The sequence below is a fragment of the Dipodomys spectabilis genome, unplaced genomic scaffold (genome assembly GCF_019054845.1).
Source record: "Dipodomys spectabilis isolate Male_0828 unplaced genomic scaffold, ASM1905484v1 ptg000783l, whole genome shotgun sequence".
NCBI lineage: Eukaryota > Metazoa > Chordata > Mammalia > Rodentia > Heteromyidae > Dipodomys > Dipodomys spectabilis.
The window spans coordinates 11,273,798-11,288,286 of NW_024871460.1; the positions used below are offsets into that span (position 1 = coordinate 11,273,798).

The 14,489-nt window shown below is 32.7% G+C and overlaps 1 protein-coding gene across 4 annotated transcripts in view; it reads left to right on the forward strand.

The window, feature by feature from the left end:
- The window catches only part of Csmd3 (CUB and Sushi multiple domains 3), a 926,836-nt gene that overhangs the window by 610,899 nt on the left and 301,448 nt on the right, over positions 1-14,489 (forward strand). For all 4 annotated transcript variants that reach the window (XM_042673149.1, XM_042673151.1, XM_042673150.1 and 1 more), the window contains 3 exons: positions 755-871; positions 7,248-7,463; positions 9,512-9,700. In XM_042673149.1, coding sequence (XP_042529083.1) covers positions 755-871; positions 7,248-7,463; positions 9,512-9,700 — 522 coding nt within the window. The remainder of the gene's footprint in view (positions 1-754; positions 872-7,247; positions 7,464-9,511; positions 9,701-14,489) is intronic.

Here is a 14,489-nt window from a genome sequence, read left to right on the forward strand (position 1 = left end):
ATGTTCTCAAATAAATAATTATTAAATTAGTGGTTAATTTATTTCATTTAGATAAATTTGTTATCTATAAATTGTTGTACAAGGAAATTTCAACTAAAAATGTCAATTTATGTGTACAATGTATCTTGATCAATGTCATCATTTCTTCCATTATTCTCCTTCCCAAACTGTTCCAATCCCATCATTACATTCCTTTGATCTCAATTCATAGACATTTATTTATTGTTCTGTCTTTGAACTATTTACTTACAAATCCCTCACCCTTGAAAAGTTTCATGTTTTCATAACTCCAGCGTTTTCAAAGAAATCCCATGTAGAATGATGCATATCCCTTCAGGAGTCTATAAGAAAGAGTTTTACATAATTAACAGTTCATTTCTTACTTTTTAATAAGAGAGGCTTCCAAACAATTAATTACTCATGTTTAATTTACCACCGATTTATGCAAATGTTGCTTATAATTAGTAAAGTGTAAGTGTGTACTTCAAATTCAAATGTGGAAAGTTGTGCTATGTTCTCTTGGGATTGATACTAATTCTCAGAGACTATAAAATGCATTTTTCTTCTGTACTGCTGCAATGGATGAGATGATTTTCTAGTATTGGAAGGTATTTACATGCTCCTATTATTACCAGGAAGTTGCTAAGGCAAAGATAATGGGACTCATCCTGGTTCAAGAAAGCAGATAAGGGATTTGTTCAGCCTCTGCCTCCCTAACTGTGACTGATGGTATTGTATTTATTTGTATTTTCAGCATTATGTGGAGGAGATGTTAGAGGGCCCAGTGGAACAATCTTATCACCTGGTTACCCAGAATTTTATCCAAATTCTCTGAATTGTACATGGACTGTTGATGTAACCCATGGAAAAGGTAATTTTCCTTAAGCAATAATAATTGGGATATCTTTTGAATTTTCACTGGGCTTAATTTTTCTATTTCGTTGTACTTGACAACATGATTTTTCATGACTAAAAACAGATCGGTACTATCATGTGCTAAAACAAAATTTAATTTGAGTAAATAGAGGATATTCACTCTTCTCTAAAATTATACTGTGCTCACTTTTTAAAATCAGAAAGGCACATTAGATATTCATTTGATTTGATGTAATATACCAATATTACTTGGAATTTTCATACCGTACATCCAGCATGGTATTAGGCTAACTTTAGAAGACAAAGGCCAATATAATAATTTAAATGCAATGCAAATAGTGGATTTTATAGTTTATAATTTTATAATTTTTATTATGTTTCCCATATAAATTTGTAGCCACATACATTATTGTGCCTCAATGATTTTTTAGCACAGAACTGAAAATATTTCCCAAGCACAATGTTTTATAAAATTACATTGTGCACTGAGTAGGTATTAATAAGTGTCCTTTTACAAACAAATTCATAAAAGATTGTGCTGAACTAAAATGATTCATTCATGAATTGATCAAAACAACAACAGTGTGAACAATGAATGTCATATTGTATTAGAATAAAAATGATTTAGCCTTTGTTACCTGGAAATATCCATAGGTTATTTTTTAAACATAATTTATTTGTTTATAAAATCTGCTTTTGAAACAAGTTTCACTTTCAGATTAGCTGTAATATTCTTATTGACTTTTACTATTATGGCATACATTCTGATTTTACTGTAGAAATATAGTCAAAACAAACACCTAGCAAAATTTTAAAAATGAAAGCTTACTTTTCAAGTGTAAATGGATCTCATTATCACACAAAATTTACCTTTGATAAAATCATGATTTATGGTATTAAAGGGAATAGGTACTATATAGGGACTTCTACTTGGTGTTAAATGTTACTAAAGAAAAGTATTTGTAAAATAAGAGCTCTGGTGCTGCACAATCACAATGAGGTGGACTTCTTTGTAAACAATTGTGATTTTTGTTGTTCACAACACGTATTTGCTGGAAGTTAACCAAAGTATCTTATTATTGCAGTGTGCAGTGGATTACTGGAATTAATATAAGCTTCCTCATATTGCATAAGAAAATGAAAGCTACATACTAGTTGCTATGTAAATACAAGTTTAATTAACATGTAAGGTTTCACATCCTCACAGTCTGTGCTAATTAAATCTCTATGTTTAGGTCAAGACATGCAAATTTAAATGGTTTTCCTTAAAGAGGTAACAAAGTATATTTGAAGTACTATTCCACAGACTAACCAAAGTTATATGAAGGATAATCTCTTAAGGTTAGAAAAGAAATTGTTGGCATAATAGTGTCTAACCTTTTACCAGGAACTTCATTTTTTTTTATCCAGGTTTCTGGAAAAATAATGACCTAGCTTGATACAGTCAATTCCTAGGTGGACTAAAAACCATAAAAAGAAACATTACTATTTTAATCATTTTAAGTATGATCTAACTTGATAATATCTAGGGATATACTTTTCTCTCTAAGATTGTAGTTTCCTAATTAATTCTACAAATTATTTCGTGAATGAAGCCTAAACTTACTTTCATCCACTTGTAGTCATCTAAATCATTTTCTTTTTAAGATTATTAAGATTTTAAATGATAGTTAATTGTGTTGCCCCGGATTCTATATCATATGCAATTGATTATTTTTATCTTCATTCAATCTTGTCTTTATTCTTGTTGAATTTTATTTCACCATATTGACTCAGAGTTCCTTTGAAATCATATTAAAATACCATTCAGCCGGCTGCTAGTGGCTCACACCTGTAATCCTAACTACTCAGGAGGCTGAGATCTGAGGATCGCGGTTCAAAGCCAGACCAGGCAGGAAAGACCATAAGACTCCTATGTCCAATAAACCACCAGAAAACCGGAAGTGGCGCTGTAGCTCAAGTGATAGAATACTCACCTTGAGCTGAAGATCTGAGGGACAATGCCCAGGCCCAGAGTTCAAGCCCCACGACTTACCAAAAACAAAAGTTCCTATTCATATTTACATTAGATAGTCAGAATATCTAATACATAACCCTGAGCAATTTAGGGATTTATAAAATCTAGTTAGATAGATGTGATATGTAAATACTTAAAAATAAACTGTCAAATGTACCATCAGTAATCTCTTTGAAACAACACAAACTCAAAGTGTTTAAGCCCATACAATTTTTAAATGATTTGAAAATCCCATTAATGAAAATATCATTTAGCCTCTATTACTCCTTCTTTGGGATGAAGTTTTCCTAAAATTCATTACAGAAACAAAGATGTTAATTCTCTGGGTCTCCTACTCCTAATGGAAACCTTAGGGGATGAGGAATAAACTACATTAAAAAAATTTAGGCCCTTAAATGTGGACTTGCTCTAACATGAAGCATAGTCTAACACTATCAGATTATTAATTGGAATACTCATCAATAGATTCTCATTGGTAGTTTTTTTTTGTTTTTGGGGGGTTTTCCCCCCTAAACATAGCTATAAGTGCTGTTTCACACCTTTGCAAATGTATGGGTAACATCAATGTTCTTTAAGAAAATATTTATTTATTTATTTATATTTATTTTTGGTGCCGGTCTTGGGTCTTGTATTTGCCTGATCACTGTCCCTGAGCTTTAACTCCTCAAGGCTAGGGCTCTTTCACTACAACCACAGCTCCACTTCCACCTTTCATGGGTGGTTAATTGGGTAAAGAGTCACATGGACTTACTTGCCAGGGCTGGCTTTGAACTGCCATCTTCATATTTCAGCCTCCTTGGTAGCTAGGATTAATTACAGGCATATGCCTCTGGCACCTGGCCTACATATTCTTTTTTTGTAATAATATATATATATATATATATGTATGTGTGTATACAATATATATACACATACATATACATATTATATATTTGTATGTGTATGTACATATGCATATTAAAGATACTGTACAGAGGGGTTACATGAATAAGATAATGATAATACTTCCTATCTAGCATTGTTACCCCCTTCTTTGTTCTTCCCCTACCATCCCTTCTCTCTCTACCTCCTCTCCTCCTTCCTCCACCCAACCCCTGAAGCTATAAATTTGTTTTCATCATAGTGCCTTATACATCTCATTGTTACAATGAGTCACCCTGTGTCCTTATTTCAACATTTGTTATTTCCCTTCCCCTCCCCAAATTAGAAAAACGTATATACAAGATGCAGGGCATCGAAATCAAATACAGTGAAAATAGGGGTTATATACCATGGGGGAAGAACATACAAAGGAAACAAAGAAACAAAAAAAATCATATAGTACAGCCTCTAGACAAGTCTACCTGATGAGAAGACACTAGGATGTGGAGATATTGGCATTTGCTTACTATGCTGTTTGACTAGGAGTGTGTTAGTCTGTCCAGTTTCTGAAATGTTCAAAGCACATTGGCTTCTCCACAGATTTCTCTCTTGATGGCCATTGCCTTCTACAGACTTTTTTGATAAACTAGCTTCATCTATTTCTAAGCTCCTATTTTGACTCATAGTAACCAATTATATAGCACCTAGAATAGTTGAAATTTGGGGTTGTATACCTGTTTCCTCAATAAGCTATATAGGTAGCCAGTGGTCACTTACAGTTTTCTAAATCTACATGACATAATATAGTAGGTTCTTGATGCCATTAGGGGAGCTAGATTAACTGACCTTCATCTACCTTTGAAGCTCTTATATTTTTCTACAGTAGTCAAAGGAGATTGTAGAGATTATTCAACATTTGGTTAAAGAGATGATTTTATTTTTAAATTGACTAGTCAGGACCTGATGACAATAAATACATTATCCTTGATGATGGAGGATAAATATTAATAAACAAACAAATAGCAATTGCTGAGCTCTTACTCTGTTCTGTTATCTCACTTAAAATTAAGAGAACCCCTCTAGAAGAACATTTTATCAATAAAGCAAAGCTAGGAAAACTAAGTACTACTTGGCTGTGGCTTTACTGTTATTGGTTAGCAGACATTCAAATTTTTTCACTAATTTATTATCCAGATTAAGACATTTTTATTAAAACTACAAATGTATCTACATTGATGTTTTCCTCACCATTTCTCCATGTACTCTCCCATTAGTTATTTTTCCTAACTTTATGCTATGGGGGGAGGATGGAGGATGCTGATGTTTCTGAACTTTCCTCTTTGCATTATTTGGTAAAGACAGAGAATAGCTAATTTGGTTGCTAAAACTCGTGTTGCCATGCTAATATGGCCTTTGCATTTGACTTTTATATAATGACCATTTGAAACATAGAATCCATTTCCAGGTATACTCTAGAAGTGCTTTGGCATTTTTGCATATGCCGGGGAGTGTGAAAAGTAATACAATATTCACTTAAATCTTTCCCACTGATCCCTTTATCTTGTAGTTAATTGTGATATAATTTTCTTTGTTCTGGCTCATAATATATTAATTTTCTCCCTCTCATGCTCTTTGTCCCATCTAGATTTTGCACATGTTATACACACATTTTTATACCACTGAATGGTATTATCAGTTCAAAATTTTATTTAACTAAATCAATGGGTATTCCAAGAATTTCTATCACATAGAACTGATGTATAAACAAATAAGTAACACTGTTTGTGGTATGCTGGAATTTGACTGACACTAGCTATTTTTTTAACTCAAGATAAATATCTATTTCTAAATATATCTATATTTGTATATCTATATCTGTATAAAATCTATAAATGTGTATATATTAATAGGTAGATAGATAGATAGATAGATAGATACATCTGCTTCAAGTGAAGGATGGATGTGAAATCCATTCTTTATTTTATATGGTCACATATATACTGTGTGTGGTTGGTTGTGGGTGTATGTGTATGTATGACATCATTAGTTTTTGTTGTGGTTTATAGATAGTGTCATTTAAAGCTAACACTAGAACACAAGGAGACTGCCAAATATTCTCCAGAGTGGAACAAGTGGAGAAGCTGCACATTTCCAAATACAGTAAAGATGTGCAATATCCATATTTGCTGTAAATCATCATAGTCATTTTAATAAAGATAATATATTAATACTCTTAATAATTACTCTTGATATTAATCTGACAGAAATAAGAACACATATTCATCAAAAAATACAGAAATGTCCACAGCCACTATCCACATGCATGATAAAAATCCCAACCATCTAAATGACCTTTAACATCTGAACAGTTAACTTAAGAGTATTACACTGCAAAATGCAAGAATATTTTAATAATAGTAAAGAGAAACAAATCACAATTGAATGAAGTAATACAGGTGAACCTCACATAGTCACTATTGAGAATACACCAAAGAATTTACATTACCTGATGCCATCATCTAAAGAAAACATTTATATTAATCAGGAAAATTAGTTTATCCTTTTAGAAATTGAATGAGTGATTAACTCTGGCATGCAAAGTGTCACAAAAGTTCCACAAAAGTAGTTGTGGGATTTGTACAATATGTATCCTGACTTAAGTGCTATTTGCAAATATATGTCTGGAAAAATCAATGAGTTGGACACGTATATGTGTATATATTAGCATATTATATGCACAGGTGGAAATGTGTGAAAAATAAATAAATAATCATTCAACAAATAGAACCTCTCTATGCCTGCTTTGTATTCCTTTTGTAGAATAGACTAAACCTCATTTTGGAAGATTTGTATGAACTTATTAAGGAACTATTTGTGAGATATTTGAGAGGACTAGAGAAAGAAATGGAATAGGCAAGTAAGATGGTCACTGGGAAGTGCCATTCCAATATGAATAGAGCATGCATACTTTCTTGAAATCTTCAATTAATACTTGTACAGCATTTATCTTATGTCTTACATTGAAAGACTCCAAAATTTTACTTTATTACATATGTCAAAATTAAGCAGAAGGAAAACATAATGAATATATACTTTTATTATGGATTTGGGATATTTTATAGCAGTGAATTCATATTTGGGGAAGTAATTATAAGGAGCATAGTGGTTTTAGTCTGATAGTAATTTTTTGTGGTTTTCTGTTGTACATTTGTTGATTGATTGATTGATTGATTGTCCATTGTGGGGCTTGAACTCTGGGCCTGAGCGCTGTCCCTCAGCTCTTCAGCTCAAGGTGTGTGCTCTACTTCATGAGCCACAGCACCACTTCCGGTTTTATAGTGGCTTATTGGAGATGAGAGTCTCATGGACTTTCTTGCCCGGGCTGGCTTTGAACCGCGATCCTCAAATCTCAGCCTCTTGAGTAGCTTAGGAGCCATCGGCGCCAGGCTTTCTGTTGTACTTTAAAGTGTAATTTTCCCCTACTTACTTACAGGTGTGCAGTTCAACTTCCACACTTTTCACCTGGAGGATCATCATGACTACTTACTGATCACAGAGAATGGGAGTTTTACCCAACCACTAGCACGCTTGACTGGTTCAGAACTTCCTTCAACCATCAATGCTGGTCTCTACGGCAACTTCCGAGCTCAATTGCGCTTCATTTCAGACTTTTCGATATCATATGAAGGATTCAATATTACATTCTCTGGTAAGGAAAGAAAGAAACAAAAATACCTCCTCTGTTAATGTATAAAGTTAAGTTTCTACACAGTTACAAAACATATGACCAAGAGAACGATTTCATCAAAGATGAAAAAATTCCAAGTGAAAAAAACAAAGAAAGTGAAGCACTGTTAAGAAGTTTTAAATAAGTATCTCTAGGAATATATTAGCAGAACATTGAAATATAAATTAAAGAATAAATTGACAAACAGTGCACTGTAAGTATATTTATTACCAATCCCTTAAGTTCAACTTTTGTGGAATTCAAACAGATGGCAAACCAGCTAAAATTCCTAGTGAATGTGAATTGAATTTGATATACTTATTTATTTTAAGTTTCAATTAGAGTCAACATAAAATGTGAACTAAAGCAGCAATATTCAAGATTTGTGTGTCTATTATAAGATAGTGATACAGGCCAAGAATAAAATGCATTTATTTTGAAGGAATGAGATGATCTAGAAACAAAGGAAGCATAAATAAATTTTCTTATAGAACAAACTCACATGTGAACAATAATATTACTTGAAATCCTGATCATACTATGGCTCTGTGCCAAAACTGTATTATTCTCATTAAGAGGGGGAAAGTTATAACATGTATAAAAATTTTGTAAATGAATTGACTTACATTTTACCAAAAACTGGAAAGACATTCATAATTTGTCTTCTTTCTCAAGAAAGGGGAACAGCTGACAGAAAAGATGAAGACAAGCTAGAAAATATGTAGCTAAAAATTGAGCTGGGTGCTGGTGGCTCACGCCTGTAATCCTAGCTACGCAAGGGGCTGAGATCTGAGGATGGCAGTTCAAAGCCAGCCCGGGCAGGAAAGTCTGTGAGACTCTTATCTCCAGTTAACCAACAGAAAACCGAAAGTGGCGCTGTGGCTCAAATGGTAGAGCACTTGCTTTGAGCTGAATTGCTTAGGGACAGTGCCCAAGACCAGAGTTCAAGCCCCATGCTTTAAAAAACAAAAGAATCGAGATGGGCTCCCAGATAACTGGGAAATACTGGGTAATAGTCTACTGGTGCTAGAGTTCTTAGCTGAGCAATTTTCATCTCCAGAATTGGCATTTCCTAAAATACTTTAATTATGTTATGTATACTTATTCATATATATACCCTATATACATGCAAACACATATCTACATGTGCAATGATACAAATGTTACTCTTGTTATTAACTACTACCAAGATAATTTAAGTATTCATTAATGAGTATTAAATGAGAAAAATAAATTTTAACTGAGAATGTTAACTATAAGTGTAAATACATGTTTTAAAGACTGAAGCATTAACTAATTTTGAGGCAACAATACCTGTTGTACATTTTTGTATTTGCCCAATAACTATGTTTTCTGAATACAGTTTTAGTCAAGCTATTTCTTCTCAAGACTACATATAAATTATAATGCTTAATCAGCTAGACCCTCATATCCTAATGACTGTTTAATTATTGATTTTCAACATTTTCATTCATAGCCCTGGAAAGCTCCTATATAGATATATAGTTTAGTAATTACCCGTGTGTTAGTATTTCAGTTGCACTTACACTTTGCATCACAAGTCACATGTTTTTCAGAGTGTAGGCTAATTGAGAAACCATGTATACTAGACGCACAATAGCCAATGTTGTTTAAATGAAAGCTATTAAGCAAAAATGTATTTTACACTGCAAAGATTTAATTCCACACATTACTTTGAGTTAGAAATTATGCATCTCTTATTATAAGAAAATAATTCTATGATATACAAAGGTTTCCGATGAAGAAAAAAGATGAATAGCTAAATTTTCAGTTCATTACTCAGAGGTGGCATACCCTCATGTACATTAAATTTCATATGCATTAAGTATTCACTGTTATTAGATAATACACAAAAGGAGAAAATCATCTGTCTTATTTATAGTCATATAAAAATACATGACAGGGTCTTAAGAGTACCTGGTTTGAAGACCTACCTTGAAAAATACAACTTTTAATCTATTTTTGTTTATTTTTCCCCGCTGCGGGTGATTCTTCCCCATCTGTTACAGAATATAACCTTGAGCCATGCGAAGACCCTGGAATTCCCCAATATGGTAACCGAGTTGGATTCAGCTTTGGGGTTGGTGACACTCTGACCTTTTCGTGCTCCTTGGGTTATCGGCTGGAAGGCAGCTCGGAGATTATCTGTCTTGGTGGCGGGCGGCGAGTGTGGAGTGCACCTCTGCCAAGGTGTGTGGGTACGTGGTCAGCTGCTTTCATTTGCTTGTATGTGTAGTCACTGTCCATGGAGTTGCATGTTGGTGCACCCTTCTTTTGAACTCTGTTGAGATCCTTCATTTATTTCATTTTTTTAATTTATTTTAAATTGGCGATCTCGTCTATCTCAGTTTCTATGCTACTGCAGCCCAACAAAAATGCTAAATTTGTTTTCAGAGGTGACAATAAGACATGGATAAAATAGAGAGTAGATATAGCTTACACAGATTAATACATACATATAATAGATAGACGATAATAGATAGATCAAATGGAAAGATAATATAATCAAAGAAATATAAAATATAAAATGGAATTATTCCTTTCTAAAATTGGTTTCATAACAAAGCTCGATGAGATAGAGAGACAATCTGTCCACTCGATGCACTTAGTTAAAATAATATCTAAAATCTGAATTATTCTTTTATTCTAGGGAATGTGCCAAATATCTGATTTACATGACTTGTTTCTTTTAATCTTGATAACTTACAACAATGAGTTGTAGCTATCTTAAAGATGAGAAAAATGTAGTTTAGAAAAGTGAATTTTTCCAATATCAAAAAATCAGGCACTCTGAATTCCACACGAACAATATCTGCAGACAGACCTAACAGAAAATGAATCTTTCTATCCTAGTGATAGTATATTCTGACTGAAGTTTGACAATATTTTGTAATTTGGAAAGAACATGTATAAAAGATGATTACAAGGAAAGTATGTCAAATGAAGAATAGATCATTAATTTAAGAGCTTTTAAGGCATTTTTGACTTATGATAGATGAATTATGGCTGTTATTCACTTCATGTGGTATGAAAAAGAATAGCAATAATTAAAGTTTTAGAAGTAAGAAATTGCCACCTCATCTTTGAAAATAGATGTTTGAATAATGAAAAAACATCTTGTCAGGAGAAAGCACTGAAGCCCTTTTTATTATAACTTAAATTCATCTCCTAATTAGATAAAAAACAGAGGCAATAAAAATTTCAGTTCATCAACCATTCAGTGATGATCAGTTCTTATGTTTAAATATACATGAAAATGTTAGTGATACATGTGAGGATGCATGAGATGATGCATGTGAAAGAAGAAAAGGATACTCTATTGGCCTTAATCATATAATATAGGATGAGTAAAAATTAAAGATGTTATGGAGCTCCAAATCAAATCAAATAAGTGAAATTCCATGTTAGTATGATCAGAAACTTTTCTTCACCACCTAAAAGTCATCTAAAGGATGAGGTGATGTAACAGGTTAATTTCATGTGGAAATCATACTGTTTTCCAAAATTGTACAAACAACTACAGAGGCTTGAAGTAGTAGAGGGAAATGACTCACTCTTCAAGTACAAGTATCTTTCACAGAAATTAATAGAGGATATGTTGTTTCTAGTATTTGGATTTGCTTTGCTTTTGATTTTATTTTGTGGTTTCATTTTTGCCCCCTGCAATTGTCAGTTTGGGAATTCTCTTCTTTTTCCTGAATAATCTCCATTACCATTTTTACACAGAATGACTATATGCAGTTAATGACAACCTGAAAACTAGTCCAAGTGAGGGTTTCAGAGTGCCTGCTAACTTGATATTGAGTCAATTGCCTTTCTAAACTAGTTTTTTCTCATTTGAAAAATGCTGTCAACTGTAGCACATATTTTAATGTCATAATTTAGATTTGAGGTTAGGCATATCAATTAAAACACCTGGCATAAACATAAGAATATAGGAACAATTCATAAATTAGGTGTTTTCTTAGCCTTAAGTTGTATTGACTACTAACTAATGTTTCCCCAGCTCATGAATCTAGTTTAGAAAACTGCAGTATCCAATTTTAATAATTCATATATATCAAAATCTCATTTAATCTTTCCTATCATCTTGATATTCTTATTATTTTTAATTACAATTTGATCCTTAGTGATGTTATGTGTGTAATATCAAGTTTGTAAGTTACAGGTCCATGATTTGGATAGAGATCTAGTTGATCTTTGTGTCCAAAGTTTTCTATGTAACATCCATAGAAAGAACTAGAAGGACTCTAGGCCATACAGAGTTAATATTTCTTTTAATTTACTAAATATCAGTCTGTTATAAATGTTCAGAAAGATTGTTTATATGCATGTTTTCAAAGTTTAGTCCACATTAACCATAAATTTTAGTATGTGGATTCATGAAACCTGATATTGCAAAAATAAAATTTGTTTTATATTATTAAATATTTTCGGGAATGGGTTGAGTTTATTTCTGCAGATATCTTTAAAGAAAAAGATGAAAGAAAATCACCTTGTGGACAAATTTGAAATCAAAGTATGATCATGGAAATTCTCCCTCCATTTTAAAAAGAAATTAGCAATGTTAATCTAATTTAAAGTAATAATTAAATCTGTTGAGATTAATTAATTCCATACTAAGTATTAGGTTAGAAGTTGGGGAAAATGTTCCTCCAAACAATGATTCTTTTAAAAATTATTCATCCCTGCTGGGCACAGGTGGTTCACGCCTGTATTCCTAGCTACTCAGGAGGCTGAGATCTGAGAACAGTGATTCAAAGCCAGCCTGGGCAAGGGAAACCCATAAGACTCTTATTTATAATAGACCACTGGAAAACCAGAAGTGGCGTTGTGGCTCAAGCGGTAGAGCTCAAGCTGAATTGCTGAGGGACAGTGCCCAAGCCCAGAGTTCAATCTCCACGACTGACCAAAAAAAAAAAAAATATATATATATATATATATTCATCCAGTTTTTTCTGAATATTTTTTTTTCATTTCTTAGCCAATGCTTTACAACAAAAATGTGTGGGTTTTTTTTTTATTTCTGATTCCGTGTATGTCTGTTATGTCTCATATTTTGTGAACTCTTCGACTTGTGACCTTCGCAACCTTTAGTTGCAAAAATAGTTGATATTCTTTGAAAACCAATTTTAGCAGAAAGCCATCTTATCTGGATAGCCTTTGTTTCTTCCTCTCAGATCTATTTCCCACCAATTCTCTGTTTGTCCATGACTAATAGTCATTTTTTAGTCCTTAACATTGGAAACCTCATAATGTTATGCTATAAAAAGCAGGGAAACTCTAAGTAAGCAGTGCAGATGAAAATAGTTATATGGTATAGATAATTTTGAAAATTTATTTTTGTTGATTCTTGTTTATATGCATTTATTTTTATTCTATATTCAGTATATGTATTAGTATAGGTTGATGTCTTTCAGGGCTTTCACCTAATAGTTCAATGACATTTATCTTGATTCTAGTTGGCAGATGAGTCAAAAGCATTGTCTTTCAAACAATTATTTGCATAATTTATGTTTACATTTTATGGTGCTATTTTCAACAAAATATTCAAATGTAATAATACCATAATGTGGTCTGTTACAACAGGAAGTGATTATAGAGTATGGCATTGAAATTTCCACCTATACTGTGAAACATGTTTTACCATGTTTTATCAATGAAGATATAGTATCTTTAAAACCTCAGAGTTACACCGAGATTTAGGGACAGATGGAATTTTCTTTCACAATTGTCCATTTATTTGGTGTCAATTCAGCACAGGCAATTTTTCAGAGGAAGAAGAATAATTTTGTAAATCAATAACAGAACACCCATGTGGTTCTTCCCCTATAAACTCCAGAGAAGGCATCTAGTTCATAGTTATACTAAGTCATTCCTAAGCTTGGTGATCAATGGAATATTTTTCAACATCTTTATTGTCAGGTTAGTCATTGTAAAATGTGGATAGTCACACCTGTGCCAGAAGAGAAGAAATCCAAATCAACTTAAGAACAGTTCAGCAAATGGCCCATAGACATAAATTATGAATTCATTTTTCTTGTTCCTGCAGCCCACCTACTACCATATCTAATCAATTATTATAACAGCTCACATGACTGACACCTGTGTCAGGAATTGTTTTTACCTATTGACAAGGCAGAGGGATAGAGATAAAGACCAGTGATCATAACCAAAGTGTTACATTTTAAAATTATATATCTACACATGAATAATTATGAGTCATATTCTGGAAAGGATAAGAATAACAGCAAAATATTTCAGTCAAGGTATTTTTATATTTGGTTTTCCTACAGAGCTGAGTACTAAGGAAATACATTCCTGATCATGTTTTTTTAAAAGGATACACAAGTTGATTATTTTAAATTATCTTGGTACTTGTGACTCATCACAGCAATCCTAGTTGCTTGAGAGGCTGAGATCTGGGATCAAAGCTGTCCCAGGCAGGAAAGTGTGAGACTTTCCTCTAATAAACCACCAAAAAAATTACACATAAGTGAAGTTGTGGCTCAAGTGGTAGAATATTAAGACTTGAGCAAAAAAAAAAAAAAAAAAAAGAAGAAGAAGAAGAAGCAGCTCAGGGACCGGGACTATGCGTTGATTTAAACCGCGAAGACCAGCACAATATCTGATTTCTTTGCTAATGTTAATAGTACAAAAAATAATCTTTTCAGTGTAACCTTTTTAAATCAGAATTCCTTTCATGTCTTCAGAAAACATCCAAGCCTATGAGAAACCAAGCCAAAGCATCTCCCCAGTAAATAATCTGGTAATGAAAAATCATGTTTTAGAAAGTAGATTAGCAAGCTAAATGATAATAGTCATTTCTCTTTAGGCAGGTAAGGCACATTTTTATGAACCTCACTCATTTTGAAGTCATTTTAAAGAAGTTAATTCATTCATCCTCATAATTCTTCATTTAACATATCTACTTCTCTTTCTCATGTATCACTCACTGTTTCTGTTGTTTTGTTTTGCTTTATTTTG